The sequence below is a fragment of the Balaenoptera musculus genome, chromosome 11 (genome assembly GCF_009873245.2).
Source record: "Balaenoptera musculus isolate JJ_BM4_2016_0621 chromosome 11, mBalMus1.pri.v3, whole genome shotgun sequence".
Classification (NCBI taxonomy): Eukaryota; Metazoa; Chordata; class Mammalia; order Artiodactyla; family Balaenopteridae; genus Balaenoptera; species Balaenoptera musculus.
Window position 1 is genome coordinate 80,366,120 of NC_045795.1, and position 27,552 is coordinate 80,393,671.

Consider the following 27,552-nt stretch of genomic DNA (forward strand, 5'->3'; position numbering starts at 1 on the left):
TAAATGGAAAAAAAAAAATACAAGGTTTGGGGCTACACTGTCACTTGACATAATAACTGGATTAAAAAAAAAAAAAAAAATCACCCAAAACGAAGAATGCAGTGAGAATAACCCTACAATCTACAACACTTGTTCTGGGCCCAAGCCAGGCAACAGTACAATACAATAATGTCCCGGTGAAGCTGGTGTGTCTCCCGTCTCAATCATTTCCACACGGATGACAGAACAATCACGAGTGTGGCTCTGCAGAAATCTTACACCCCAATGGCGAGACGGCACGTGCATACCATTCACAGTGAGCCTAGCCTTGTGTGAGTAGGTGGAGCCGAAGTGGTTGGTGATGACACACTGGTAGCGGCCCTCGTGCCCGAAGGTGACGCGGCGCAGGTGCAGGATGGTGGTGTACTCCATCACCTCCCCGTCCTGAGCACGGACGTGGGCGAAGTTCTCCATGTCGGCATTGGCCAGCCCCTCGTTGTCCTTCTTCCAGGCGAACGTCATCGGGGAACTGCTGCTGCTGGCGGCCGAGCAAGTGAAGCGGACATCCTTGCCCACCACAGCTGTGGTCGTCTCCGGCTGGGTGATAATCTGTGGCTTGGGTACGTCATCTGGGGTGAGAAGAGCCAACTGTAAGTCACTCAGACTTCCAGACACAGGGACCAGCTGCTGTTCACGCGAGGGAGAAATTGAGTCAGACCCGAGCAGGGACCCATCCTTTCGGGGTCCCTGTGCACCCTCAGCGCCACCCAACACTGTCAGGGACTTGCACCGTGGCTGTCTGACCGTATCCAATTACAGATCCGTGAATGGTGATCCCTCTATGGTCACGCTCTTCGATTCAGACACATCCACCAGTACTCAGTTATCAAAGCAGTGCGCAGTTTTCATGAGAAGACTACATACACAGATTTACTCACTGTCACACAAGACTCACAGAGTCAACCATGAATGCAAGGGCCTCACCCACAAACTTTACTCCAAAGGGAGTAGGGGATGAAGTACTTCCAGAACGTCAGAATAAAGACTTCTGAAAATCTGTACCTCCTATTAAAGCAGTGAAAATATAAGCAAAAAATTATCACAATCAACTTCTTCGGAATCTTAGAAACTAGCTAAAGGCTAGAACAACCCATGAAGTGTTAATTCAAGAAAACACCTGAATCTCAGGAAGAAAAGTGAGCTTTATGGCATTATAACCTACCCGAAGTCCCATCCCTCTCTCTCCAGCTCTACAGTAGCGTTAAGACTCAACAAGCCTAGCAATCAATGAGGGGGGCATGGTGAGCTGGGCACACCCACAAAAGCTGCATCTTCAGGGCTTGCATTTATTTGACCTGATACAGTTTGCTCAGCAAGGGAAGCCCTGTCCCGGGGGCATGTGGTAAAAATAATCAGCAGTCAGTGCTGAGGCAGAAGTATCAGTTGGAACCACTGACAGGCTGGCCAGGAAACTGCAAAGGAAATTGGGTGAATGAAATGTCATCAGCAGGCTTTGAAAAGGGCAACATGTTCCCGAGGACCGAGAAGGCCACCTGCATGTGCAGCGCTACGTGTATGCCCAGGAAAGACCTCAGAGGGTCCAAATTTCTTCCCTGTGACCCTCATCGAGGATCAGTGCAAACAGGAAGTGATGGCACACCCCCAACACACAGCAGAGATGCTGGGCAAAGGACAGGAGGCCTGAAATAATTTAAGGACTCTGTCCAATCATTAGCTAACCACTAAGCCAACCACAGAGGGACTAAAGTGGCTGCATAGAACAGATTTTACAACATTTGTCCAGGAAAGTCACTAAACAAGTAAACTGTAACAATAAACAGAACAACAAACCCCAGGGGAAGACACAGGGAAGATCTGATTTCCAGAGTTGCTACACTACTTAAAACACTCATTTATCAACATAGAAAAAATAGAAAAAAAACACGTAGTCAATAGAAACTGACCTTGAGGAAGTCCAGATCTTGTACCTACTAAAAAAAGACTTTAAATTGGCTCTATAAATATGCACACAGAACTAAAAGAAACCACGTCTAGAGGGAAGTATGTAAATCCTTTCCCACCAAATAAAGAATATCAAGAAAGAGCTAGAAATTGTAAAAATGAACCCAATATACATTTGGAGTTTAAAAGTACAATAACTGAAATTAAAAATTCACTAAAGGAGTTCAACAGCTGAACTGAGCTGGCAGAAGAGTCAGGGAAATTGGGACAGGTCAACTGAGGTTATCCAGTCTGAGAAACAAAGAAAAAAGAATGAAGAAGGTGAGCAGAGCCACCGAGACCTGTGGGATACCATCAAGCATAATAACATACAAACAATGGGAGTCCAAGAAGGAGGAGAAAGAAAAAGGAACAGAAAGACTATCTGAAGAAATCATGGCCCCAAACTTCCCAAGTTGGATGAAAAATTTACATCCACACATCCGAGAAGCTCAGTGAACACCAAATGGAATCAATTCAAAGATCCACACCTAGAAGCTTCATAGTCAAACTGTGCAAAGACAAAGACAAGGAATCTTGAAAGCAGCAAGAGCACAGCAACTCTTCACACACAAGGGATCTTCAATAACATTAACAGCTGATGTCTCATCAGAAACCATGGAGGTGAGAAGGCAGTAGGAAGACATGCTCAAAGTACTGAAACAGAGACTGTTAACTAAATTCTATATACAGCAAAACGATCCTTCAAAAATGAAGGAGAAATTACAACATTCTCAGATTTAAAAACAAAAAACTGGAGAGAATTTACTGCTATCAGACCTGCCCTACAAGAAATACTAAAGGGAATCCTTCAGGCTGAAATGAAAAGACGCATCAGTAACTCCACATAAACAAAGAAAAAACACCATTAAAGGAACTACATAGGTAAATACGTAAGAACTTTTGTTTGTGACTCTCTTCTATTCCTCTTCTTTGAGGAACTCTCTTCTGCTCCTCTTCTTTGAAAATATCAACAAAATTGAATAATATGTAGTTACAGTAGGGCAGGGAAAAGAGGAGAGAAAGGAGAGAAGACTCAAATACTAAAATCTAGAATCAAAGGACAATACTACCAACCTTACAGCAACAAACAAGACTACAGGGGAATACTATGAGTAACTGTACACCAACAAATTAGATAACCTGTCTGAAATGCACAAATTCTGAAAAAGACACAAACTGAAAGCTGACTCAAGAAAAAGAAAATCTGCATAGATAAAACAAGTAAAGACAATTTTAAAACTTCCCACAAAGAGAAGTCCAGAGCCAAATGGTTGGTGAAATTTACCAAACATCTAAAGAATTTATCACTAATCCTTCACAAATTCTTCCAAAAAAGAAAAAAAAGGAAAAAGAAAAATGGATGAGGGGTGAATATTTGCTAACTCCATTCTATAAGGTAAGTATTACCTGATAACAAAACCAAAAAAAACCAGAGAACTATAGACCTTTATGAGTAAACATGCAAGAATTCTCTACAGTCAGTAAAACCAAGAGCTGGTTCTTTGAAAGGGTAAACAAAATTGACAAACCTCTGGCCAGACTCACCAAGAAAAGAGAGAGGACCCAAATAAACAAAATAAGAAATGATAAAGGAGAAATAACAACCCATACCACAGAAATACAAAAAACCGTAAGGTAATACTATGAACAAATTCATATATGAATTTGGCATTTGTATATGCCAACAAATTCGACAGCCTAGAATAAATGGACAAGTTTCTAGAAACATACAGCCCACCAAAAAGGAATCAAGGAGAAACAGATAATTTGACCAGATGGATCACTAGGAGTGAAGTAGAATCTGTAAAAAAACAAAAACAAAAAAACTCTCTACAAACAAAAGTCCAGGACTAGAATGGCTTCACAGGCAAATTCTACCAAACATACAAAGAAGAACTTACACCGATCCTTCTCAAACTCTTCCGAAAGATTGAAGAGGAGGGAACACTCCCAAAGACATTCTATGAAGCCACCATCACCCTGATACCAAAATCAGACAAAGACACTAACAAAAAAAGAAAATTACAGGCCAAATCTTTGATGAACAGCGATGCAAAAATCCTCAACAAAATATTAGCAAACTGAATGCAACAACACATAAAAAAGATAATACACCACGACCAAGTTGGATTCATCCCAGGGTCACAAGGATGCTTCAACATACGGTAATCAATCAATGTGATATACCACATCAACAAAGGAAAAGACAAAAACCACATGATCATCTCGATAGATACAGAAAAAGCATTTGATAAAATTCAACATCCATTCATGATAAGAAATCTTACCAAAGAGAGGGAACATATGTCAACATAATAAAAGCTATTTATGACAAACCCACCACTGAGTATATAATACTCAACAGTAAAAAGCTGAAAGCCTTCCCGCTAAAACCTGGAATAAGACAAGGATGCCCACTCTTACCACTTCTATTCAACACAGTGTTGGAAATCCTAGCCACAGCAATCAGACAATAAAAAGAAAAAGTATCCAAATCCAAAATGATGCAACCCACAAGGGCTTAACTTTCGAAATATACAAACAGCTCATACAGCTCAATATCAAAAAAACAAACAACCCAATCAAAAAACGGGCAGAAGACCTAAACAGACATTTCTCCAAAGACGACATACAGATGGCCACCAGGCACATGAAAAGATGCTCAACATCGCTAATTATTAAGAGAAATGCAATCAAAACTACAATGAAGTACCAACTCACACTGACTTGAATAAAAAAAGACCTTCTGTAAGCTAAAAAGTAAATACTTGTTTGTTAATAAATTATAAGAAAAAAATCTTAACAAACATACTAACAAACCAGGGCTTCCCTGGTGGCACAGTGGTTAAGAATCCGCCTGCCAATGCAGGGGACATGGGTTCGAGCCCTGGTCCAGGAAGATCCCACATGCCGCGGAGCAACTAAGCCCGTGCACCGCAACTACCGAGTCTGCGCGCCACAACTACTGAGCCTGAGTGACACAAGTACTGAAGCCCACGCACCCAGAGCCCATGCTCCGCAAGAGAGGAGGCACCGCAATAAGGAGTAGCCCCCGCTCGCTGCAACTAGAGAAAGCCCGTGCAACAACGAAACCCAACGTAGCCAAAAATAAATAAGTAAAAAATAAATAAATTAAAAATATAAATTAAAAAAAAACAACAACTAGAAACTTACAAACCAAATCCCATAACATATAAAAAGATGTTATACCATGACGAAGTTGCATTCATCCCAGGAATGCAAAGTTGTTTTAACATCCAAAAATGTAATACACCATATCAGTAAAATAAAGGGAAAAAAATCACGTGATTCAACAGATGCAGGAAAAGCATTTCACAAAATCCAACACTCAACAGGGCTTCCCTGGTGGCGCAGTGGTTAAGAATCCACCTGCCAATGCTGGGACACAGGTTCAAGCCCGGGTCCGGTAAGAGCCCACATGCTGGGGAGCAGCTAGGCCCGTGTGCCACAACTACTGAGCCTGCGCTCTAGAGCCCGTGAGCCACAACTGCTAAGCCTGTGTGCCACAACTACTGAAGCCCGTGCGCCTAGAGCCCATGCTCCGCAACAGGAGAAGCCACCGCAATGAGAAGCCCGCGCACCGCAACAAAGAGTAGCCCCTGCTCGCCACAACTAGAGAAAGCCCGCACACAGCAATGAAGACCCAGCGCAGCCAAAAATAAGTAAATTTATTCAAAACAAAACAAAACAAAACACTCAACAAATTACAAATAGAAGGGAAATTCATCAACTCAGTGAAGGTCATCCATGAAAAACCCACAGCTAACATCATACTTAATGGTGAAAGACTGAATGCTTTTCCCCTAAAATCAGGAAAATGACAAGGATGTCTACCCTCATCCTTTCTATTCAACATTGTACTGGAGAACCTGGCCAGGGCAATTAGATAAGAAAAAGAAATAAAAAGCATTCAGGTTGGAAAGGAAAAAAACTACCTTTTTGCAAATGACATGATGATCATATATAAAGAAAATCCTAAGGAATTCACTGAAAAACTATTAGAACTAATAAATGATTTCAACATAGTTACAGGATACAAAATCAACATAAAATTCAATCCCATTTCTATACACTAGCAATGAAAATTTAAAAATGAAATGAAGAACTCCATTTAAGTAGCACCATAAAGAAAAAACACCAACAGGAATAAATTTAGCAAAAGAAATGTGAGACCCGTATAATGGAAGCTATAAAATTTCATTGAAAGAAAGTGAAAAAGAGCTACAAAAAGATGGAAAGACATCACATGTTCACAGATTGGGAAGACTGAATATTATGATGGCAATACTCCCCAAATTAATCAAGAGGTTCAATGCAATCCCTATTTCAAAATCCCAGTTGTCTTTATTGCATAAATGACAAGCTGACCCCAAAATTTATGGGGACATGGGAGGGAACCATAATAGTCAGAACAATCTTCAACTAGAAGACCAAAATTGGAGGACTATGTATGAGCTAATAAAATTGTACGACTCTTAGAAGAAAACATAGGTGTAAATATTTGTGACCTTGTCTCTGGCAATAGTTTCCTAGATATGACATCAAAAGTACAAATGACAGAAGAAAAAAAAAAGAAAGAAATTGGACTTAATCAGAATTTAAAACCTTTGTGCTTCAAATGTCAAGAAAATGAAAAAAAAAAAAACACCCACAGATTGGTAGAAAATATTGGCAAACCTTATATCTGCTGAGGATGTAGTATCCATAATATATAAAGAACGCTTATAACTCAACAATGAAAAGACAAATAACCAACTAAAACATGGGCAGAAGATTTGAGTAGCCATTTTTCCATGGCAGATATACATATAAGTCCACTAAGCATGTGAAAACATACTCAACATCATTAGGCATTAGGGAATTGCAAATCAAAACCACAGTGAGATTGCACTTCACATTCACTAGCATAGGTAAAATTTAAAAGGCAGTACCAAGTGTTGACAAGGATGGGGAGACATCAGACTCCTCATACATTGTTGAGGGGCAAATGAAATAGTGCAGCCACTTTGGAAAACAGTTTGGCAGCTCCTTAAAAAGTTTAGCATGGAGTTACCGTATGACCCAGCAATTCCTTTCCTAGTATATAACCCAAGAGATTTCACACAAAAACTTGTACAGAAATGTTCATAGCAGCATTATTTATAATAACCAAGAAGTGGAAACCACCTGATGAATGGCTAAATAAATGTATACCCATACAATGGAATATTTATTCAGCCACTTAAAAAGTAATGAAGTACTAAAAATACATGATAAAAAAAATTATACTAAGTGAAAAAGACTAGTCACAAAAGACTATGTATTGTAGGATTCCATTTATATGAAACATCCAGAATAGGTAAATCATAGAGACCTAATGTAGAGGAGTGGCTGCCAGGGGAGGAGACAGAGTGACTGCTAATGGTTTTGTGGTTTCTTTTTTGGGTGATGAAAATGTTGTAAAATTAGATAGTAGTGAGGGTTACACAACTGTTCCATATTCTAAAAACCATTGACTTGTACACTTTAGAGGGGTGAATTTTATATGTAAATTATACTTCTCTTTTAAAAAACACTTTGTTTAAATATAATTTCCTTACAATATCATTCACCTATTTAAAGTGGACAATTGCACGGTTTTTCATATATTCACAAATATGTGTAACCATCATCACAGTCAACTTTAAGAACGTTTTTCGTCACCTCAGAAAGAACCTCTGTACCTTTAGCTATCACCCCTCTCCCTCCACCCCTCCCCAGCCCTAAGGAACCACTTATCTTTCTACCTTTACAGGTTTTCCTATTTTGGACATTTTATGTGAATGGAATCATATATAACATACAGTCTTTTGTGACTGACTTCGTTCACTTAGCCTTATATTTCAAGGTTCGTCTACATTGTAAGACTGATTCCTTTCTATGACCTAATAGTAGTCCTAATTGTATGCCTATACCACACTTTATTTACCCATTCATCAACTGATGGGCATTTGGGTCATTTCCACTTTTTGGCCAGTATGAGTAATGCTGCTATGAACATTCATGTACAAGTTTTGACGTGGACATACATTTTGCTTCTCTTGGGTATTTACCTAGGAGTGCAGTTGGCGGGTGATACCGTAACTCTACGTTTAACTGTTTGAGACACTTCCAAACCGTTCTCCAAAGCGGCTACGCCAGGTTGTATTCCCCTCCCCCAAAGGGTAGGAGGCTTCCTCACCAACACTTGTTGGTATCCGACTTTTTGATTCTAGCTAGCCTAGTGGGCGTGAAGGGGTTATACTTCCATTTTATAAAAAAGGAGTGGGAGATTCCCACAGAGCTTGAAACTTTGATCTCCTGCCAAGTGTTTTCATGATTCCCATTAGTACTTGATGATTGTTTGCGTTGGAGCCTGAGTGAAAATGTGGAGGTGGCTCTGAGAAATGTGTCAAAACTGCTGCATCTCAGAATACGCCAGGGTCACAGGCCGGAGGCTGGGGGCAGCATGTCCCAAGTCCTGCCGTGCCTCATATCCAAAGGGAGAGATTACGCCCTGTGGTAGGAGACAGGACGGAGGTGCAGAAAGTGCAATTTCAGGGAGCTCTGTGACAACAGAATGGTCAGGGACCAGAAACCCAAGGAACAATGGATGGCACGGCTATTCCATCCTAGGCAATGGGGGGCCATGTGCACAGTGCCCATGAGAATGACAATAAAGACAGCTGATTTGGCAGGGCTGCTACCACGTTGATAGTGTTCTTAAGGCTTCCTGCTGGACTGGGTCAGGAGAAAGGAAAGCAAGCCTGCTCTCAGAAGTGATGGAGGTGCTGGTGAGTGGGTGTGTGGAAGGAGGACACCTGTATCTTGATGTCAGCAGGCACACTGGCTACTGCTGTGCCCAAAAAGTAGGACAGAGAAGTGGACCACTGGGGTCCCCAGACCCTACGGGAGCCCCTGTTTGGGAATATCACACCCAAGGCTCAAGGCAGACCAGAGGGATGAAAGGCAGCAGGACGCACACCTGCCCAGCAGTTCCAGTCAGGCCCGGGAGTGCCACCCTCACTCCTGCTTAGAGCAGAAACCAGCAACAACTCAAAATTCATCTCGTTCTTTGAACACATCTTACGGAGCACGAGGCTGCGTCATCTCTATTTGAGTGTGGTGTGTGGTGCCTGTGTGCACGTACGTGTGAGTGTATATGTGTGTGTGTCTCTGTGTTCAGATGCTCACCGTTTTCTGTGCTCTTTGCAGCCAAACTTGGATCCCGACCACCCCTGGTCCAAAAGATGGCAAGAGCTACATGCCAACAGTCAGGAGGAAAAAAGAATTTAAAGCTGCAAGTGCCGATTCCAGTGCCTTGGAGACACGGCAAGAGTGCAAGTCAACATGAAGGAATTATTTTTACTACAGCAACTGTTCTCCTGAGACTCATTCTTCCTGTATTTAACCTTTCATTCTTGGGGTTGGAAAGAAACACACAGGAAAACCCCAGCCTCCTATGCTGAGTAAATTCACAGCTAAATCTGGGCACCAGCGCTGTCTTGAAACAACACAGCCATCTTCCTGTAACTGATGATTTGCCGTGTAACTGAAGCAGCTCGTCCTCGCTCCTGATTAAACGCACGCACTCCAAGAACCACATAATGAGGCGACGGCACCGTAAACACAACGTGTGGTTTCAGTGGGAAATAAATTGTATCCAGCAGCTGATGGGTAACCATGGGCTAGGGTTGACTCTGATCACAGGAATCACTCCCATAGTGAAGCCTCCTGGCCTCCTTACCCTTTGTGGGAAAAAAACAAAATCACAAGGACAGTCTTACCACACACGAAAGCCTCTGGCGGCACGGCAAAGATGCTCCGGCCCTTCAGGGACGCTGGGTGGGCACAGGCGGCTGTCACGAAGCCCTGCAGCGTCCTGCCCAGCAGCCACGGGGGCAGCCACTGCAGCTGGCAGTCGCACAGGAAGCTGTCGCTGCTGATATGGCTGAAAGCAAGACAAAAGGGGCGTGTGAAGCGTGACCGCAAAGAAGGGATACTCGCCTCTGTGCCCGGAATGACCCATCGCCGCCGATCAGCTTCTGCCGTGAAAGCCAGCAAGCTTGAACGGGAGATGCTCTTTCTTACGGTTCCTCTCCTGCGACCTAGAGCGGTGAGTACGGTCTACCTGGAGACTGTGAGAAAACGCAGCTTCTGGCTCGGTGGGTTAGGTTCTGCGTCGCTAACAGGCCGCCAGGTGGTGCCGACTGCGCTGGTCTAAGGGCCACACGTCAAGCAGCAGCCACCTGGGGTTCACACGTGTTCCCCGACAGCCACTGCGCTCCTGTGACCCCAGGGGCGCCGTCTCCCGGCCTCTGACCATCCCACAGACAGGAGTAGCACAGCCCCCTCTCTGCTTTTTCCCACCCCCCTGACAAGCCACTTGGAGCGGCCAAGCTCCATCTGAGACTCCGACCTAGAGTCCGAAACAAGCCCGAGAAGGGCTCCTTTTTCTATATGGCTGCTGTTTTTATTTGGCAGAGCTGCATGTTTTCTTGCATCCAAATGTCAGCCTCGCGGGCGTGCTCCCCTCTTGTTTGTGTATTTATCTCCACACCAGCGCTATTCAGGAGGCCGGCAGGATTCGGCTCCGCTCCCTAAATAGTGCCTGTGAGTTAATTGCCACTGCCCAGGGAGCATGAGAACGCACAACTTGGGTTTTGTGAGGCTCCAACCAAAACAGAGAATATTTTCTTCTTCATTTCTCAGCAACTGAGGATCAGCTTTTTCAACAGAAATCGGAATCGCCATCTCAGCGGACATTCCTTCCTGAGGAGTCACTTGAAGATAAGTCAGCTGAGGGGTTGAGCTGCCGTGTTCCTGGAAGACCTCGGGCTGTGAGCTCAAGAGCGGAGGTTAGCCCGGCACGAGGATGGACACAGGACTTATGACATGCGCTTCCCTGGAATAAACTGTCCCCGGTACATGGTGACAAAAAAGGGGTACCGGGATGCTCAGAAATTCCCAAAATGTCACATGGGCCAGTGTTAGAGCAATGGCCTCCCCCCATCCCCCACCATATTCCTCAGGCCCCTTTCTCGTTCTCTGTTTCACTCTGACCTTCTAATGAGCAGGGCAACCATCAAACTAGTCAACAGCAAGGCAGAATGAACCTGAAGGCAGAGAACCCAAGGCAGACGAAATTACACAGAATCTGCTCTTCGCTCCTGGTCCTCACTGTTCCCAAATGAGCTGGGCATTTTAACCAAATAATTTTGGGAAGTGCTCCTTCAAGACTGAAATAATTGAGCTCAAAGCCATTATAACTGGGATGCTTGCCCACATTAGACCTTACAATCAGCCCTAGGTTTTGTATTTGATGGGCGGTAGGGCTGTGCTTAGCGATACGTGCAGAGCGGCTCTGTTGAGGAGTCACTGTAGGTGGCGGACGGGCCCTCACAGCTGAGCGCGAAGAAATGGCTGAATCACACCCGCCTCTGGAGAGCTTCCCAGGGCAGGCTGTGTGTGGTGGTCGGGAAGGCTGCCGCCAGGCACAGGAGAACTCACGAGCCCAGGCGAAGAGTGGAAAGGGCCTCTCCCCCCGTCAGAAGCACCTACGGCTTCCCATCAAGGGGCATCTGATGTGCCTGCCCCTTTCCGCAGGAAGGCCTGGGCACTACACACGGAAGTCTAGGGGAGGACACTGGCCACTGGGGAGACTTTAGGCCCTTATGTCGGGGACAGGGACATATTTCATTTGAACCACAGGAACAAACTGGAGAAAACAAATTTGACGTTTATCCTTGATCAGAAATGTGTTTGGGGGCTTCCCTGGTGGCGCAGTGGTTGAGAGTCTGCCTGCCAGTGCAGGGGACGCGGGTTCGAGCCCTGGTCTGGGAGGATCCCACATGCCGCGGAGCAGCTAGGCCCATGAGCCACAACTACTGAGCCTGCGCGTCTGGAGCCTGTGCTCCGCAACAAGAGAGGCCGCGATAGTGAGAAGCCCGCACACCGCGACGAAGAGTGGCCCCCGCTTGCTGCAACTAGAGAAAGCCCTTGCACAGAAACGAAGACCCACCACAGCCATAAATAAATAAATAAATAAATAAATAAATAATTAAAAAAAAAAATCTGTGCTAAAAAAAAAAAAAAAAAAAGAAATGTGTTTGGAAAGGGTTAAGCCTCACACCGTGCATTCAGGGCATTTGCTGGCCGAGCTCCCTAGAGAATTCCCTGCCTCCTCTGCATGAAACCCTCCTCACACCGAGGGGTCCAGACCTCAGAAGACGGCAGGTACTTTGGGTGGACAGAAGGCTGTCCTAAAGAATGAGTTAGGATGAACGGGACGGAGGGAGAGAAATGGAGGCACCCGGTGGGACACCGCCCCCCCCTCCACACGCACAAATCGCCTCCGAGACCAAGCCTAGGCCGGACGGGGGATCGTCGGTGACCCCAGGACTCTGCAGCTTCCTGCAGCCAACAGGCACGGCCATTCTGGGCCCCCGCCTGCAGCCATCCCGGCACTCCGCTGGCTTATATCGCACATTTTCATGGTTCCAACGCCAAGTGTGTTTCTAATCATCGCTTGTGGAAATTTACCCAGAGGATGACTAAGTGCACAGCACAACCTGCCTTGATCCAATGGGGGAAGAAAATGACCAAGTGGGATTAACCGTTTCTCCCATCAGAGGACTGGGCCCACGGCCAGCCCAAGCTGGGTACATGCAGCGATTGACGGGAAGCCTAGGCAGGGGGCCAAGGCTGAGCCTCCAGAACCACACAGATGCATTTGCGGGGGAGGGGATCCGAGCACCTGGAAGGGCCCAGTTAGTCCCAACTAGAAAACTGTCTCAGGAAACCTGAGTCTTTAGGAGGCCCAAAGGAAAATCTTCTCTCCCTGTCCTGCTCTCTTTCTCTCTCTTCCCTCTAGCTGGATCTTTTTCACTTCCAGCATTTTATTTGGAAAGTTTCAAAGACAGAAATGCTGGAGGGAAATGCACCGTGAACACCCACAGACTCACCACTTTGTAAAATCTGAATGTTTTGTGATACCTGCTTTATCACACATCTATCCATGTGTCCATCCTTCCACGAACTCCCGTTCTAAGATCAGGACCCTTATGAGAAAGGGCACCAACTCAACAGACTTGAATCTCGCAGGACACTAAACGTCGTGAGGCCAGGGCCCGTCCACCTCGCCTCCCCTCACTCACCCAAGGGAAAGTCACCGGGGCCTCTTCCTGCTTTGGTTTCCAACTATGGGGACCGCACCCCCCTACTGCCCCATTCCTCCCCTCCCCGCTGCCACCGAGGGTCCACCAGGATTGGCCGCAGGAACGAGGATGAGCTCAGGGTGTAAAGACGGCCATTGGCATGTCCGATTTTCTCAGCACTTGCAGGAACCCAAAGCTGCACCTTTAGGGAACTAAACATTATGGCTCAAACTCATTGGCTGCAGAATCGGATTCACGTACAGGAAGAAGAAAGGAAACTTGGGTGTTGCTACCTGAATACTTAGATGAGCTCCTCTGCCAGAGACTAGGACACAGGCAAGCTCTTCTCACCCTCGTCGCCCACGTCCCACACGGAAAGTCTGCAGCGGCAACATCACGGCCTACAAATGCCACGGGGGCCCTGGGAACACACGTGGGCTGGGCGCCTCCTCACTATCCCATGGTACGTGTCACCATCCCACGGAGAGCTCTGCCCTGCTCACAGCCCACCCAGATCTTTTAAGAAGCCCCTCTCAATACAGGCCCTTCATTGTAGGCACCCCTAAAAGATGAAGCACTTGTCCTTGACATAATGAAAGGGATGATCATCCATTTTACAGAAGAGAGTTTGTTTCACATCATCCAGAGCAGCGGTTAGTCAACGACAGCCTGCAGGCCCACTGCCTGTTTTTGTAAATAAGAGTTTATTGGCACACGGCCACACCTATTCGTTTACATATAATTTACAGCTGATTTCTGCTACAAGAGCCAAGTTGTCATGGCAGAGGCCCTGTGGCCCAAAAAGTTGAAAATATTTACTGTGGCCCTGTAAGAAAAAGTATACTGACTCCTGATTCAGAATAAGCCCCCAGAGGGCATTTTTTTCAAAAAGACAATTGAACTTACAGACAACTATAAACGATCACAACTATTATATAAAATAAAGCATAATGCAATTAAGGCACTTCTTACTCTGAAATCCTCTACTCATGTTAACTGGGGCCACGGAATCCCGGGTACTTACAGCTCTTTAAGATTCTTCATCTTCACAAAGGCATCAAACTGGACAGATCTGATTGCATTCTCTCCAAGGTTCCTGAAAAAGAACATTCTTTACTTAGGCAAAGAAACCCCAGGTGCCCTTCAAGTCAGCCACGTGTTTGAGCCACGACGCTCAGGGAGTTTTCCTGACAGCCCAGGCTTCGCCAACGAACCACAGGCGCTAGCCAGACACCCGTGTCCTGTCCTAAGGCCTCTGTAAGCGGCTGTTATTTCACCTACATTGACACAAGCACGTGGAATAACTCCGGAACGAGCCAGCCTTAAGGGTGGCATCAAAGCTAAGCCAAGGCCCGCTCAGCAAGTCAACAGGCAAAACTTTCCCAACAGAACTGTGGCCGCACTTGATTCAAAGACAAAATACCCTAAGAATCAAGTACTGGAGGCAGCCGCCTCAGTTGGTGACACACGGACGTCTCAGGGCTGGCTCCGTCCTCTTCCTCCCGGGCTCTCAGAGGCGAACACACCAGGAGGAACTTCCCAGTTAAACCCAACGTGTACTCAGCACTGCTGCGCTGCTTTAGCAGTATAAAGGGTCCTGGTGGAAGTGGAAGGGAGCCCAGGGCCCGAGCAGGCCCAGGCAATGGGGAGGCCAGGCAGGAGGACGGTATTTATCTGAACACCGAGTGGCCATACGTTCCGTAACCGTTTCTGGCATAGGCAAAACGAAGGCCAAAGTTGAAGCTGACTTATAATGAGAAGGAAGCAGCTGGCGTTTCCAAATAGCCTGTTTCTCGGTTTACAAAGATGCTCTTCAATTGCTCGCAGACTTCCCCGGCAGCCGCGCTTGGCAGGCCTGTGCGTCAGGGAAGGTACTCACAGGTGCTCCAGACCTTCCAGCCCCGAGAACGCTCTCTTAGCCACGGACTTGATCTTGTTTCCTGACAGAGTTCTGCAGTTTCCAAACATCCAGAAACAGAGGTGGGGTGGGAGCGGGAGGGAGAGCAACAAGGGAGGGTGGGGAGAAAGAGAACACACAATTAGGGTGGTGCTATCTGATAAGTCTGTCCAGGGAGAGGCAGGTGGAAATCTGACCTGTGCCGAGATTATGCATCTGAGGTATGCGGGCCCTCCCCCTTCCGAAATGAAATACTTTTATCTTTATTAGAATTTAACAGTGATGACAGGTAGGAATTGCATGCACTGTCTCGCCAAAAAGGCCCCTTGCAGTGTTAAGTGGAAATCACCTTGTCCAGCCCGGGCTCTCTCTCTCTCTCTCTAAGGACCACCCTGGGGGGAGTGCAGCCACAGTCCCACAGGGGAGAGAGAACTCATCACTGCTCCAGCGAGAGGAAGCAGAGTCAGGAGGAAAATTCTTGGAATTAAAAACTACCACCCACTTCTGAAAACTGCCTTCTGGGGATAAAGGTTCCCAGAGCAGGCAGGAGGAGGACAGGACAGTGGGTACCTATTGAGACGGCCCCCCCAGCTCTGGGGCACACGCTGGCAGCCAGGACGCGGCCATAGTGGGCTGCACCCCTGCCTGCGAGAAGGCCCCTCGGCTCTTCAGCAAGAGCCCGGGTTGTAAATGATGCCAACGGCCCGAGGTTACTAAATCCTAGATAGACAGGCCCTCAACGGTCAGCCCCCAAGGCTATCCAACGCCTGTACCTGGACCATCTACCCATGAGAGGGGGTCTCGCTGCCAGAGAACCCAGTCACAGTCTCAGCAGTGACTGTCGAGAGCTTTCTCAGAAACCCAAGTCTGGCCCCGGCAGTACACGTGGAAGAAATGGATGCTTCTTCCACGGGCTGTGTCATCCAAAGGGAAGTCTGCGTCTGGACTTAGGGTAGGGCTGGCACCTAGAGTGGCTGGACATTGGGAATGAAAAGCATCAAGGTTCCAGTCTTCCCTCCTCGTTATCAGATGCTCTGATGAGAGCCCACCAAGGCGTTTCCTCTAACTGCTGCTGGCTCAGGAAATTCTGCCAGCGAACACCTGAGGTAGTGCTGACAAGTACGGGGCTCTTTGACTGTGGTGTCCACCGGGACTCCCCAAAGGGTAGGTTAAGAAGGACATGGGCTGCTGGGAGCCAGCTCCTGGGAGGTCTCAGAACCGCAGGTGTGGGACAGGGACTCCTAGGCACCAAGGGCAGGTGGTCAGGAGAAAGCCTTAGAGAAAGGCAGGCCGGCTCAGCCCCTCACCAGGGGGGGGAATTCCTTGTCTAGAACCCACGGAGAATCAGGGGAAAGATCTCGACTAAAGACCAGATCTGTCTTTCAGACCTTCGTTAAGATGGGACCCACAAGGGAAAACAGCAAGCACACAGCCCTCCCTGAAAAGAGGAAAGAAAAGAAATGCGAGCCTTGAAGAAAACCAAAGATGGCAGGACAGCCTGGCACTGCCTGCCACGCAGGCCCCGGGCTTCCACCCAAGTGCCAAAGGCTCCTGGGGCCCGGCAGACAAGGACCAGGAGGCTGCCTCCGGGAGATGGGATCACACACACAGAGAACCCAGCCCTCGCCAGGGGACTCGGGAGGCAGCTGGACCACGGGGCTGTCGCCCCCCCCGGGTCCTCTGCGGACGCAGCCGCCCTGGCAACTCTGGGCTCGGCCCTCAGACAGAGCAGCTCTGTGCCCTGCCTCCGGAGGGTCAAGGAGCACCACGGCCAGAGACCCCTTTGCCTTCTCCTTCTCTGGGCGGCAGTCTGCACGGGTGTGAGAGCAACCTCATGCTGAAAGCGTTTCCACGACTGCACCGCAGAGCGGGTCCAGCCAGCAACAGCCCGCAGGGCACCGAAGCCCGGCGCTTCTGAGAGCACTGCCAGCCTCTCGCTCACTCAGACCCCCCAGGCCCAGCCGCGGCGGGCTCCAGGTCCTAGGAAAAGGTATTGAACTGTTCAGTGAAATCTTCCGTAAACGAGATCCAGGAAAAAAAGCTGTGCTTTCTCTCATCCGTTAAATATTAGTCACGTTGGCCTCTCCTACCATGAGGGCAGGCTGTTACTTCTAACGGCGACAACAGCAATAAAACAAACTCTCAAATGCTCGATTATTCAGGGGCTCATCAGCCTGTTGGTGGACTACAGTAGGTCCTCACATTCCCCAGCAGGCGTCTGCGGGTCGGGGCCGGGGCTCGGCTAGCAGGCTGTGGTTCCGGTGAAAGGCCGCTGTGTGCGGACAGGAGAGCTGGGGCTGTGGGCCAGGCGTGTCCCCGTGCCTCTGTGCCACGTGCTGGGGGGCAGCGGAGACGTGGCGCGCCCGATCGACGGCTGCCCGGAAGGCAGAGCCGGCCCCATGTCCCCCACGCCACCGACCTGGAGCAGGCAGTGACCCTGGGGATCACCTATCAAACCCTCTCCCCATCCCTGCCAACCCAGCCAAGGGCCTTCCGGCTCTTGCCGCCTTCACCCCAGGAAGGTTGAAGGGCAGAGGCTACTGCTGTGGCACTCGGCCCCCTGCCCCCAGGAATGCCCTGGAGAGAGCTGGAACCACGGGGCGGCACCTGCCTCCTCGTCGTCCGCAAGTGACCGAACCCTCCCCTCTGCGGCTGACCTGTGCTCCAGAGACCCTGCCTCCCCTCCTCACGTGCTATGAGCTCGGCGGGCTCCCAGCAGGTGTTCCATAAACATTCTGGAAGGAGGGACGTCGGGTGGGTGAGTGTAATAACGCCCTGCCAGGAAGCTCAGGATTGAGGAACCATCCCAAATGGCTGTGTTCAGCAGCTGGAAAAATGAAGGGCAGGGCAGGCTTCACAGACGGAAGCCTTTTATGGCTCTGCTGTTCACTTGTTCCTTTCCTGGAAGACGTTTTAGTTTCGCGCTGGCCTCGGGCACGGCAGGGAGGACCCCGGGTCCTCAGCTAAGGGAGTGCAGGCCGGCCAGCGTGTCCACCTTCCCTTCTGAGGGAGGTCTCTGACCTCCGCCCCTCAGCTGCTTCCACGGCCGGGCCCGCCGGCGGCTCTAGAGGGACAGCCCTCCTCGGCTGGCGTGAGCCCCCCCATTTCTAATGGGTCCAACAGACTCACCACCAGGCCGCTCCAACAGGGCCTCTTGGTGCCACGGCCACGCCGCAGAGCGTCAGGCATTGCTCTGGGGAGACCAAAGCAGCACGGGTTCCTCCCCGCTTCATTCAACAAACGTTGACTCAACACCGTTAGCAGTTAGGAAGGCGGCTCCAGGCTGCACACAGGCTGGTTTATGCAGAACCAGAAGCCCGGCGTCCCCAAGGGCCCGGCACACCCCACGAGGCAGGAAGGGTCTCTGTGGCGCGCTCACAGTGCTTTCTAACCAGAGCTGTGCACCTGGATCACAGGAAAGCGCGGGCCTTCCTTTTCCCCTTTTTAAAGCGGAAGATTTCACACACCCTCGTAGGCAGACGGGAGGGTGTCGTGAGCCCCATGTGCCCGCCACACAGCTACGACCATCATCTGATGGTGCCAATCCTGTTTCATCTCTGCCCACTCCTCATTCCCAACCCCGGCTGGACCACTGGGAATATCTATCACATAGTTTTCTTTTTTTATCCAAGAAGAGGATTCTTTTTTTTTATCTTTTGCAATATAACCACAATACCATGCCACCTAAGTAAATGACCGCATATATTTAATCATATTAAGGAACTATTGTTATGGTCCCGATTTCCCCCAGTTGTGTGCATCTCTCCGTTTTTTTTTTGGAAAAGGATACAAGAGCCTCCAGGCCCAAGATCCTGATGAGTGGGGCTGGGTGGGAGGAGACTGGACACTGTATTTTACAGGTCACCGTTAACCCACTGCTTCCAAACACCCACGTCAAGCAGCTCAGTGCAAGCGAGGGTTACGGGCACTCGTGCTGCCTTCTTGGGACTTTACACAGGACTGTCACCCTAGTCCAGTGGGTCAAAGTAGGAGAACATGCTGGGGAACAGACAGCAGGCGATTAGGAAGGCGGCTCTAGGCTACGGACAGCGGAGAGCTTTTGCAGAACTGGAAGCCCTAGTGCCCTCAAGGGTCACCGCCCCCAGCTGGCAGGGAAGAGCCTCCTGGAAGCCGTGACACCCAAGAACAGGCTCCAGGTTCCACCGCAGGGACAGGCCCCGCAGAGAAGGCTTGTGTTCAATGGCTGCTCAGGTGCCCAGCACCCCGGCCCCGCCATCCCCGCAGCTGCATCCCGAGCTTGGGGCTCCTCTGGTCAGTGACAGGCCTCTGTCCCATCCCGTCGTGCTGTCCTGGCTCTTCCCAAGCCTGCTGGGTAAAGGACCCAGGAGGTGGGGGAGAAAGGAGCATTTTTTTAGGGGAGAAAAAGAAGGCTGACAGGCATTTGTGACCCACTATCAGAACGCAGGAGCCTCAAGAAGAGAACGAATCCTCAGAGAGCCAAAACAGCTGACACTTACAACTCCCAGACTATCAAAAGCGTGAAAAACCCCACTTTTCAAAACAAATTAGAAACGTTAACTCTACAGAAAGACCCTCCCACCACAGGCTTTCCCGGAGCCTCGCCCTCCACTGCTGCTTTCAAAATATTTACTTTACCCTCGTGCTCTGCTCGGCTCACCGTCACCACAACAGGCTGGGGGAGACGGAGCGGGGACCGTCTTCTGTCTTGTCCTCCTCCAAACCCTCCCCCCCAGCAGCTAGTGAACAGTGATAATAGCTCCCAGCCCCATGCCTATATGTTCCTTGGGAGGCATCTGTAGAGAGTGCTGGGGAGATGCAGAAAGAGGGTAGGACGAGGGGAGGCACAAGGCTTCGGGGCCACACAGGCGAGTCCCAGCCCTGCCGCCCACCGGCTGTGTGATCTTGGGCAAAATCCCTTCCCCTCTGTTTTCTCAACTACAGCAGAAAGGATGCGTAACACAGCCCGGCCTCCTGAGACAGTCAGACGTGACACACACACACACACACGCCTCACAAATTCTAGGAGCTTAGAAAAACAAACCCCAAACATCGGAAACCTTGAATAAAAAACAGCTACTGTATGGTAATGATTGTTTCCGTTTAAGATTATGATTGACAACAAAAAGACTGCCCGAAGACTCAAAACCATCGAGAGTTACTTAGCTTTAGACGTTTAGAATTTCTAGAAATTCAGTAAGAGGGGAAGACTCCTTTGAGCAAAGAACAACAAAAAAGTTGGCTGTTCTCACATCAGTCAAGAATTGAACGGGAGAAAAGACCCAACGGGCCTCCAAACACCAGCTCTCTAGCCCCAAAGAAACCAACACCCAGGGCAGCGATGAGGTGGCGGGTCAGGGAGAAGGTGGGATGTCTTCTGCCCCCCTATTCAGACTTTCCTTCCCAAACAAAAGAGAATAAATGTACCAACGCTCCCAGGGGCGGGCGCAGAACAAAGGGTGTAGGGGCCCGTGGAGCAGTCTCCATGCACCAGCCCCACGGATCTTCCAACGCCCAGATACTCACAGCTTGCTGAGGCTGTCAAGCCCTGTGAAAGCACCACTGGTGTCCTCGATTGTCCCCGAAATCTCGTTGTGGTCCAGGTCCCTGGGGAGGAGACAGACAGAAAGCTCACCATTCAGTCTGTGGCAGGAAGAGAGACTCACACCCATTCTGCCACTTTGAAGCTCGAAACATCTCGGTGAGTTCTAGGTGCCCAAACGGAACATCCAGTTAAGATTAGAGGCGTGGGCTTCCCTGGTGGCGCAGTGGTTGAGAGTCCGCCTACCTATACAGGGGACACGGGTACGAGCCCTGGTCCGGGAAGATCCCACATGCCACGGAGCAACTAAGGCCGTGCGCCGCAGCTACTGAACCTACGCTCTAGAGCCCGTGAGCCACAACTACTGAGACCACGTGCCACAACTACTGAAGCCCGCGCACCTAGAGCCCGTGCTCTGCAACAAGAGAAGCCACTGCAACGAGAAGCCCGCGCACCACAACGAAGAGTAGCCCCTGCTCGCCCCAACTAGAGAAAGCCCGCGTGCAGCAACGAAGACCCAACGCAGCCAAAAATAATAAATAAATAAATAAATAAAACAAATTAAAAAAAAAAAAGATTAGGGGCGTGACCACTGAGCCACCCTGCCACGAGAACTGCCTTTCTCAGCCTCCCCACAAAGCTGACACAGGCCTTGGAGTGGCAGCTTCGCAGCTGCATGTGCTGCTCCCCAGTGGGCAAACGCCAGGCCCCAGGGGAAGGGGTGTAGACGGCACAGGGGAAAGCCTGCTTTGGATTCTGCCCCCAAAGAGCGGACCTCTGGCCACTGCTCTGAGAATGAGTCCGAAAGGTTCCCTAAGGTTCCCATCTGCTTTCACCCCAACCAGGGTCCCTTTCCCGGACTTGACCGAGAAACTGCAGAAGGCACATGGAGGAAAGGACAGGGAAGAAAGAGGCCCCGGCACCGGGCCCTCCCCAGTGGGTTTGGCGCCCAGAGCCCCTGTCTCCCCCCAGGGCCTGCACAGGTGCTGACTCCCAGCCAGGGACGACATCTGGGTGCTGAGTCAGACTTGTGACCCAATTGCCAAGACCAGAGGACGAGGCCAACTTTTCGGCCCAGTCTCCGCCAGCAACGCAAATCACAAGGCCAATGACTCAGCTTCCTCCCCCAGCTTCCAAGGGCAGGTCACCACACCGGGCAAGACACCCCACCTGGCGACCAGGCCCCCGTGCTGCCCTGGGTTGGCCCTCCCCAACTTTCCACGAGGCCGGCCACACCTCCCCCTCCCGAGCCCCAGCAGACGCGGGCCAGGGCCAGAAAGGGTGCTGCTCGGCTCCCGTGAGCGCCCGCGGGGAGGGGAGCTCGGACCTTGGAGTGAAATGCACCTCCTGACCTTCACTTTACAACCGGAAGCTCAGAGCCGAGATCCTGAGGCTGGAAGGGCCTCCCCCTTTCATCAGGTTCCTCCCACTATCTTGGTCCTGAAACACCCGGGACCCGGGGCTGCTGCTCTGTGTGCCTGCCTCCCTGCTCCGAGCCCCGGCTGCCAAAGTTTTTCTCATTTCTCTGGCCTCCTCAGTCTGAACGTCCCGGCCTTGTCATTCAGCACTGCCATGGCTCCGAGGCTGACCTCGGCTTGAACAGCCTGGCGTCCGGGCTCTTTCTCACTCCTCCACGACGGCCTGGCACGAAAGCCTTCTCTGCCGTCTCTGCCAAGCGCAAGTGCAAAGGCCTTCCTCCCCGTCATGCCGGAATAGGCCGCTCTTTCTGCAGGGGGCACAGCTGGGAGGGAGGCCTCAGACCCCACGGCCACTGCCTGTTGAAATCCAGACGCCGCTCCCACCCCACCCCCCCCTTTATGGCTGGTTGTTCTGTTGCCTGGAAGTTCTCGAAAGCCCAGAAAAGCCCAGAAAATTTTAAGTCCCAGAAAAGCACCCTGCAGCAACTTCTGGCAACTCCCTCCACCTCACGGGGAACTTAGAGGGAAATGACATGGTCATCTCCATTGTGTTAAATGACCCTAAAAAGGCCCCGGGAGAGACACAGGATTCCCTCATCACCTCTTCTGGAAACGGGCGTCCTGGATGCAGGCTATATGCTGAAGAAGTTGAGATGCGAGCCCAAGACATGAGCCTCAGGATTGCCCTGGCTCAGATAAAAATCCTCAGGACTGAAACATGGAAGTCAGCGGGAAGGCTCAGGAAGGGAAAGACGGCCCCAGGGCTGCTATCTGGGGGTGGCAGCGCGCAGCCTGGGGAACCTTTCCCACAGCCGGACGCCACGTCCCGCCAAGCGCACTGCAGGAACCGGTGCGTGCTGATGACAGTTTTCTTTGAGTCGTCATCACTCTAGGCACCACGCCGGGGGGAAGGAGGAACACTTTTCTGCTCAACTGGCTCTTTTTCGATTTATCACGTGAAACTTTGAGACTCTGGCACACATCACAGCTCAGCTTTGTATCTAATTCTGACTCGAGACCAATGAGAAGGGAATGCAGCGAAGCAGCTGGTGTGCTCTATTCTGCTCTCCCACCAACCCAACGGGGAAAGACGTACAAGACACGCAGGCTTTTGAGTCCCCGGAAGGCGCCTTCCGCAATGTGACTGATGGAATTGTGGCTGAGGCGTAGGATGCTCAGGCTACTCAGGTCAGCCAGGCTCTCCTCGTCCAGCCGGGTCAGATTATTGAAGGACAGAATCCTGAGGAAGGGGAGGGGAAAGCAAACATCACAGTCAGGTTGCACGGCATCGCCCTCCCTCTCCTCTCCCGAACGTACAGCCATGGTCGGCCAGCCACCTAGGTCCCAGTGGGAAGGGATACGCCCACAAGGATCCCGAGGGCAAAACGGTCTCACAGCTAGAAACCCACCAGGGCTTGATACCCACACATTGGACTCCTGGAAGGAGGTCTGTAAACTGTGAGCACTACACAGCACAGGGTCGTACGACAAAGAACCACAAGGCTCCAACCCCTGCGTGCACCTGGTGTCCGTGGCTGGTCCTGATTCAGGCCATGACAGATCTCTCACGGCTGTGGCCTGAGACTCTGGACAGGACGCCAGCGGGTTCTCATAGTGAGCAAGGGAGCCGGACAGCCTGCCAACATTGGCCAGCAGAGGGCACCACCAGCCACTGCTTGGAACAAGCCTTCCTCACTGAACTGCAGGCCTCACCTGGGCAGCACCCGGGGGACCAGAGTCTCCCATCCGGGCTACCTTGCCCTCACCCAAGCCAGCCTCTTAGCGTGATCCCCCTACCGTAAGCAGGTAAGGAACACATCCCCAGTCACACACCTTCCCTGAGCATCTGAATCAATCTTTCTTTCCTCCCAGCACAGTCTCTGCATCTCTGACATAGCCCTGGGTTGGGTACTTAAGCATATTAGTCATCTATCCTCAAAAAATGGAATCTCTGGGCTGGGGCAGGAGGAAGGAAAATAAATTCGGAGAAGATTAGCAAGTTTTTAAAGGTAGCAGGGAGTGACAGTTTTTCTCTCCTGGAAAAATAAGTCATAGTGCCTGTCAGTTGCAGAGACCTGGCAGGAGATCAAAATTACATCCTCACCTGCAATTAAAGAATTTAGTTGAAAGGAGGGGCGGGACACACACGTGGAGAGCAACTCTAAATCTGGCTCCAAGGTTACCTGGGTGTCGGGCAAAATGCTAGGCTGGTCAGGGGACACTCCCGTGACCTTCTCTGCCCCTTTGGAAGGGCACAGAAGGCAGCCGGAGGGGGGCACAGGGAGTGTGCCCCTCACCGCTGCCTCAGCACCAGGGCGCACACACCCTCTGCAAGTACAGGGGCTCCGGGGGCTGAGAAGACCTCTCCTGCTTCCCTGTGGCTCCCAGGCCTGACAGCGGAAAACCATGGGTCCTGGGAGTGCCCTAGCAGGGTCAGGGCCTGAGGGAAGAGTCTTTCAGAAGCCATCCCATTCCACGTGAGAATACCGTGCAGGTGCACTGCCTGCAAGGGTCAGGAGGCTAAACCCAAAGGGTTAGCGCACACACACACACACACACGCACACACACACACTCTCCCTCTCTCTCTCTCTCTCCCTCCAAGGAAAGCCAGCCACTGGAAAGAGGTGCGACTATTGATTTTTGCATTAGGTAATGATGGACTCACTGAAATATAAACTCCAGGTCAGAGTGGGGTGGGTGGGGAAGGGAGGGTGGGGGAAGGAGGAAGGGGGCTGGGGGAGGGGGAAAATGTGGGCAAATAGATAAAAACACTAGCTGCAAGACTCAGCACTAGGTTTAAACATCCCCTTAAGTTTGCCTGCTGAAGGCAAGAGACAGACAAGAAAGACAGGCTTGGCACTTGTGATCATTCACTTCAGTGGGTGAGTTTCCTCCTACAGTCAAGCCTAGAAAAAAGAAAACCCACCCAAACTCTCTTAAAAAAAAATAAAGAAACATATTGGACTACACCAGAATTGAACAACCTTGAACATATTAAATTGAGATGAAAACCATGTCGAGGAGGTACTTTTTTTCCTCCAAAAACCCCAATCTTCTAGACATGGGATTAAAACAAAGGGACATGACTGTGTCCACCAAGTCCCAGGAAATGCTGCTTTCATGATCAACGACCCACCAGGACATGGCAGGATAGCCCAGGCCCCAGCTCCTCCCCACCCAGGAGAGAGCCTGTCACTGCGGGTGTCAGGGACCCTGGGTGCCAGCTCAGGGGATCCCAGTCCCAGCCTGGAGCCCCGTGGGGGAAATCTCTTTACGTGAAGTATAAGCACACATTCCCGTCAGCGCGGGAGCCTCGCTACCAGGCCAAGGGCCCCAAAGCTGGGGAGCGGAAGGAGCCAGGTGCCTGGGCCACTTGTCAGGGGAAGGACGACAGAAACCACATGACAGAAACTACATGCACGTAGAAACTCTCCCACGGTCAGTGTGTCGCCGTCTCTCGGGTTCACTGTCCTTTCTGTGTTTGAGCCCCAATACGGGCACACCTCGTTTTAGTGTGCTTTGCTATATTGTGCTTTGTAGATATTGCTTTTTTTTTTTTTTTTAACAAATTGAAGGTTTTGGCAACCCTGTGTAGTCAGATGATGGATAGCATTTTCTAGCAGTGAAGTATTTTTTAATTAAGATCTGTACATCATTTTTTAAGACATAATGCTGCTGCACACTTAACAGACTACAGTATAGCATAAAGACACTTTTCTATGCACTGGGAAGCCAAAAAGTGTGTGACTTGCTTTACTGAGGTGGTCTGGAACCGAACATGCAGTATCGCCGAGGTCTGCCCGGAGCCCCTCTCGTGAGAGAAGCACGTGTTACGTGGTGTAGCCGTTCGTAGACAGAGGCTCTCAGAACAGCCACCCTTCGACAGCAGCCCCTGCTAATGTGAAGTGGGGCGAAGAACAGAGATGAGCTGGGAGTCAGGCCCCAGTGACTGCGATCCGCGGGGCCTCGGGGTCCCGCTCCGGGTCTGCCTGCTGGGGGCTCTTTCCTCCCTCCGCAACAGGCCCCCGAACCCCCAAGCCCGCCGTGCCGTGGGATGCGCGGCCTAGAGCTCCCCGGGCTCTTGAGGAGTCACCTCCGGGCCGTGTCCACAAAACACTTGCGGAGCCAGAATGGGACACTCACAGCTCGTGCAGCTTCTGGCAGAAGCTCCAGCCGTCGCGGTGGATCCGGGAGATGGAGTTGTTGCCGAGGTGGAGCTGGTGCAGGGCCGTGAGGCCGTACAGTGAGCCGCTGTTCACCTCCGCCAGGCTGTTGTACTCCAGGTGCCTGCAATGACGGCCACGTGCGTGGGGTGAGCGTGGACCCCCGGGGGCTCACGCACCCACCCAACCCACGGCGAAGGGGTGGCTCCCCGGCATCAGCCAGGATCCGACAGCACTGCTGGAGAGACTGGTAAGGGGGGTGTGTGCACCTACGTGTGTGTGTACGTGTGTGTGCACACCTGTCTGGGGGGCAGGAGAAGACAGGCAAAGCAATGCAGATGGTGGTGAGGACCCAGGCCGACTGAGAGAGCTCAGAGGCCAAGGGGAAGCTCCTAGAAGCAACCTTATCAGCCGAGTACAAGCGAACCAGCACTCACACGGGCAGAGGAGCTCCGAGCAGAAGGCAAAGCCCCCTCCAGGAAGAGACAGGAGAGAGATGAGGAGGAAGCGCTCATCATCAACCCCATCTTGCAGATGAGGAGACTGAGGCCGGGAGAAGCTAGGTAACCTGTCTAACGCTCATTCCCAGCTCAGCCAGTAGTGAGGGGCCAGAATTCAAACCCGGGCCTCGCTAACCAAGCCTGGGCTCTGGACCACTCACCAAGAAACACGGTTTGAGCTCTGGGGTCAAACTACTGGGATTTAATTCTCAATTTTGCCACCTGGCTGACTGAAGGAGCCTGAACAACCATAAAGTGGAGATACCCGAGAAGTATCGACTCCATAGGGCCGTGCTGAGAAGGAAGGGAACGCAGGTCAGCAACTCAGCATCGTGCTGAGAACTGAGCTCCTGCTAAATTAAGCAGGGACGTTTCTACCATCCTGCTTCCCGACGCCGCACAGCCCGGCCACAGACAACTCCGCGCCACAGGACTGGCCTCTTGAACAGCAGCTACTACTTCAAATGCTGCTCCATGCTCAGTAGTACAAGGGCTTCAGGCAACCAGGTTTCACTTTTATCCATCGTCCTTTGTCTGCCTCTGCTCAAAAGGCCAGCCCTTAATTTATAAATAACCTCTAAGGCAACTCCTTCTTCACCCCCCAATTGGTATGAATTTGTTCAACGTAAAACCCAAATGTCACATGCTAAGGACTCCATGTTGTTCTGAGAATTCTGACTCCCGGCCCTCCCAGCTCACGACCACCTGGGTTCCAAAGTCCAAAATGACAGTTTTAAGAATGTCAAGGAAAAGGGTCCTCGACTATGTAAAAACAGAGGCAGAGCCACGCGAAGGTGAACAACAAAGAGAGGGAGAAGCAAAACAGCATTGCTAAGGATGTCATTTTACAAAGTGTGTGTGTGTGCGTGCGCGCGTGCGTGTGTGCGCGCGCGCG

The 27,552-nt window shown here is 50.5% G+C and overlaps 1 protein-coding gene across 1 annotated transcript in view; it reads right to left on the bottom strand.

Moving 5' to 3' along the window:
- LRIG1 (leucine rich repeats and immunoglobulin like domains 1) overlaps positions 1-27,552 on the bottom strand; it is a 119,276-nt gene that overhangs the window by 6,703 nt on the left and 85,021 nt on the right. The window contains exons 7-13 of the mRNA XM_036868495.1: positions 26,138-26,281; positions 23,090-23,233; positions 20,560-20,640; positions 15,037-15,108; positions 14,182-14,253; positions 9,789-9,952; positions 288-608 (exon numbers count right to left, since the gene is read on the bottom strand). Coding sequence (XP_036724390.1) covers positions 288-608; positions 9,789-9,952; positions 14,182-14,253; positions 15,037-15,108; positions 20,560-20,640; positions 23,090-23,233; positions 26,138-26,281 — 998 coding nt within the window. The remainder of the gene's footprint in view (positions 1-287; positions 609-9,788; positions 9,953-14,181; positions 14,254-15,036; positions 15,109-20,559; positions 20,641-23,089; positions 23,234-26,137; positions 26,282-27,552) is intronic.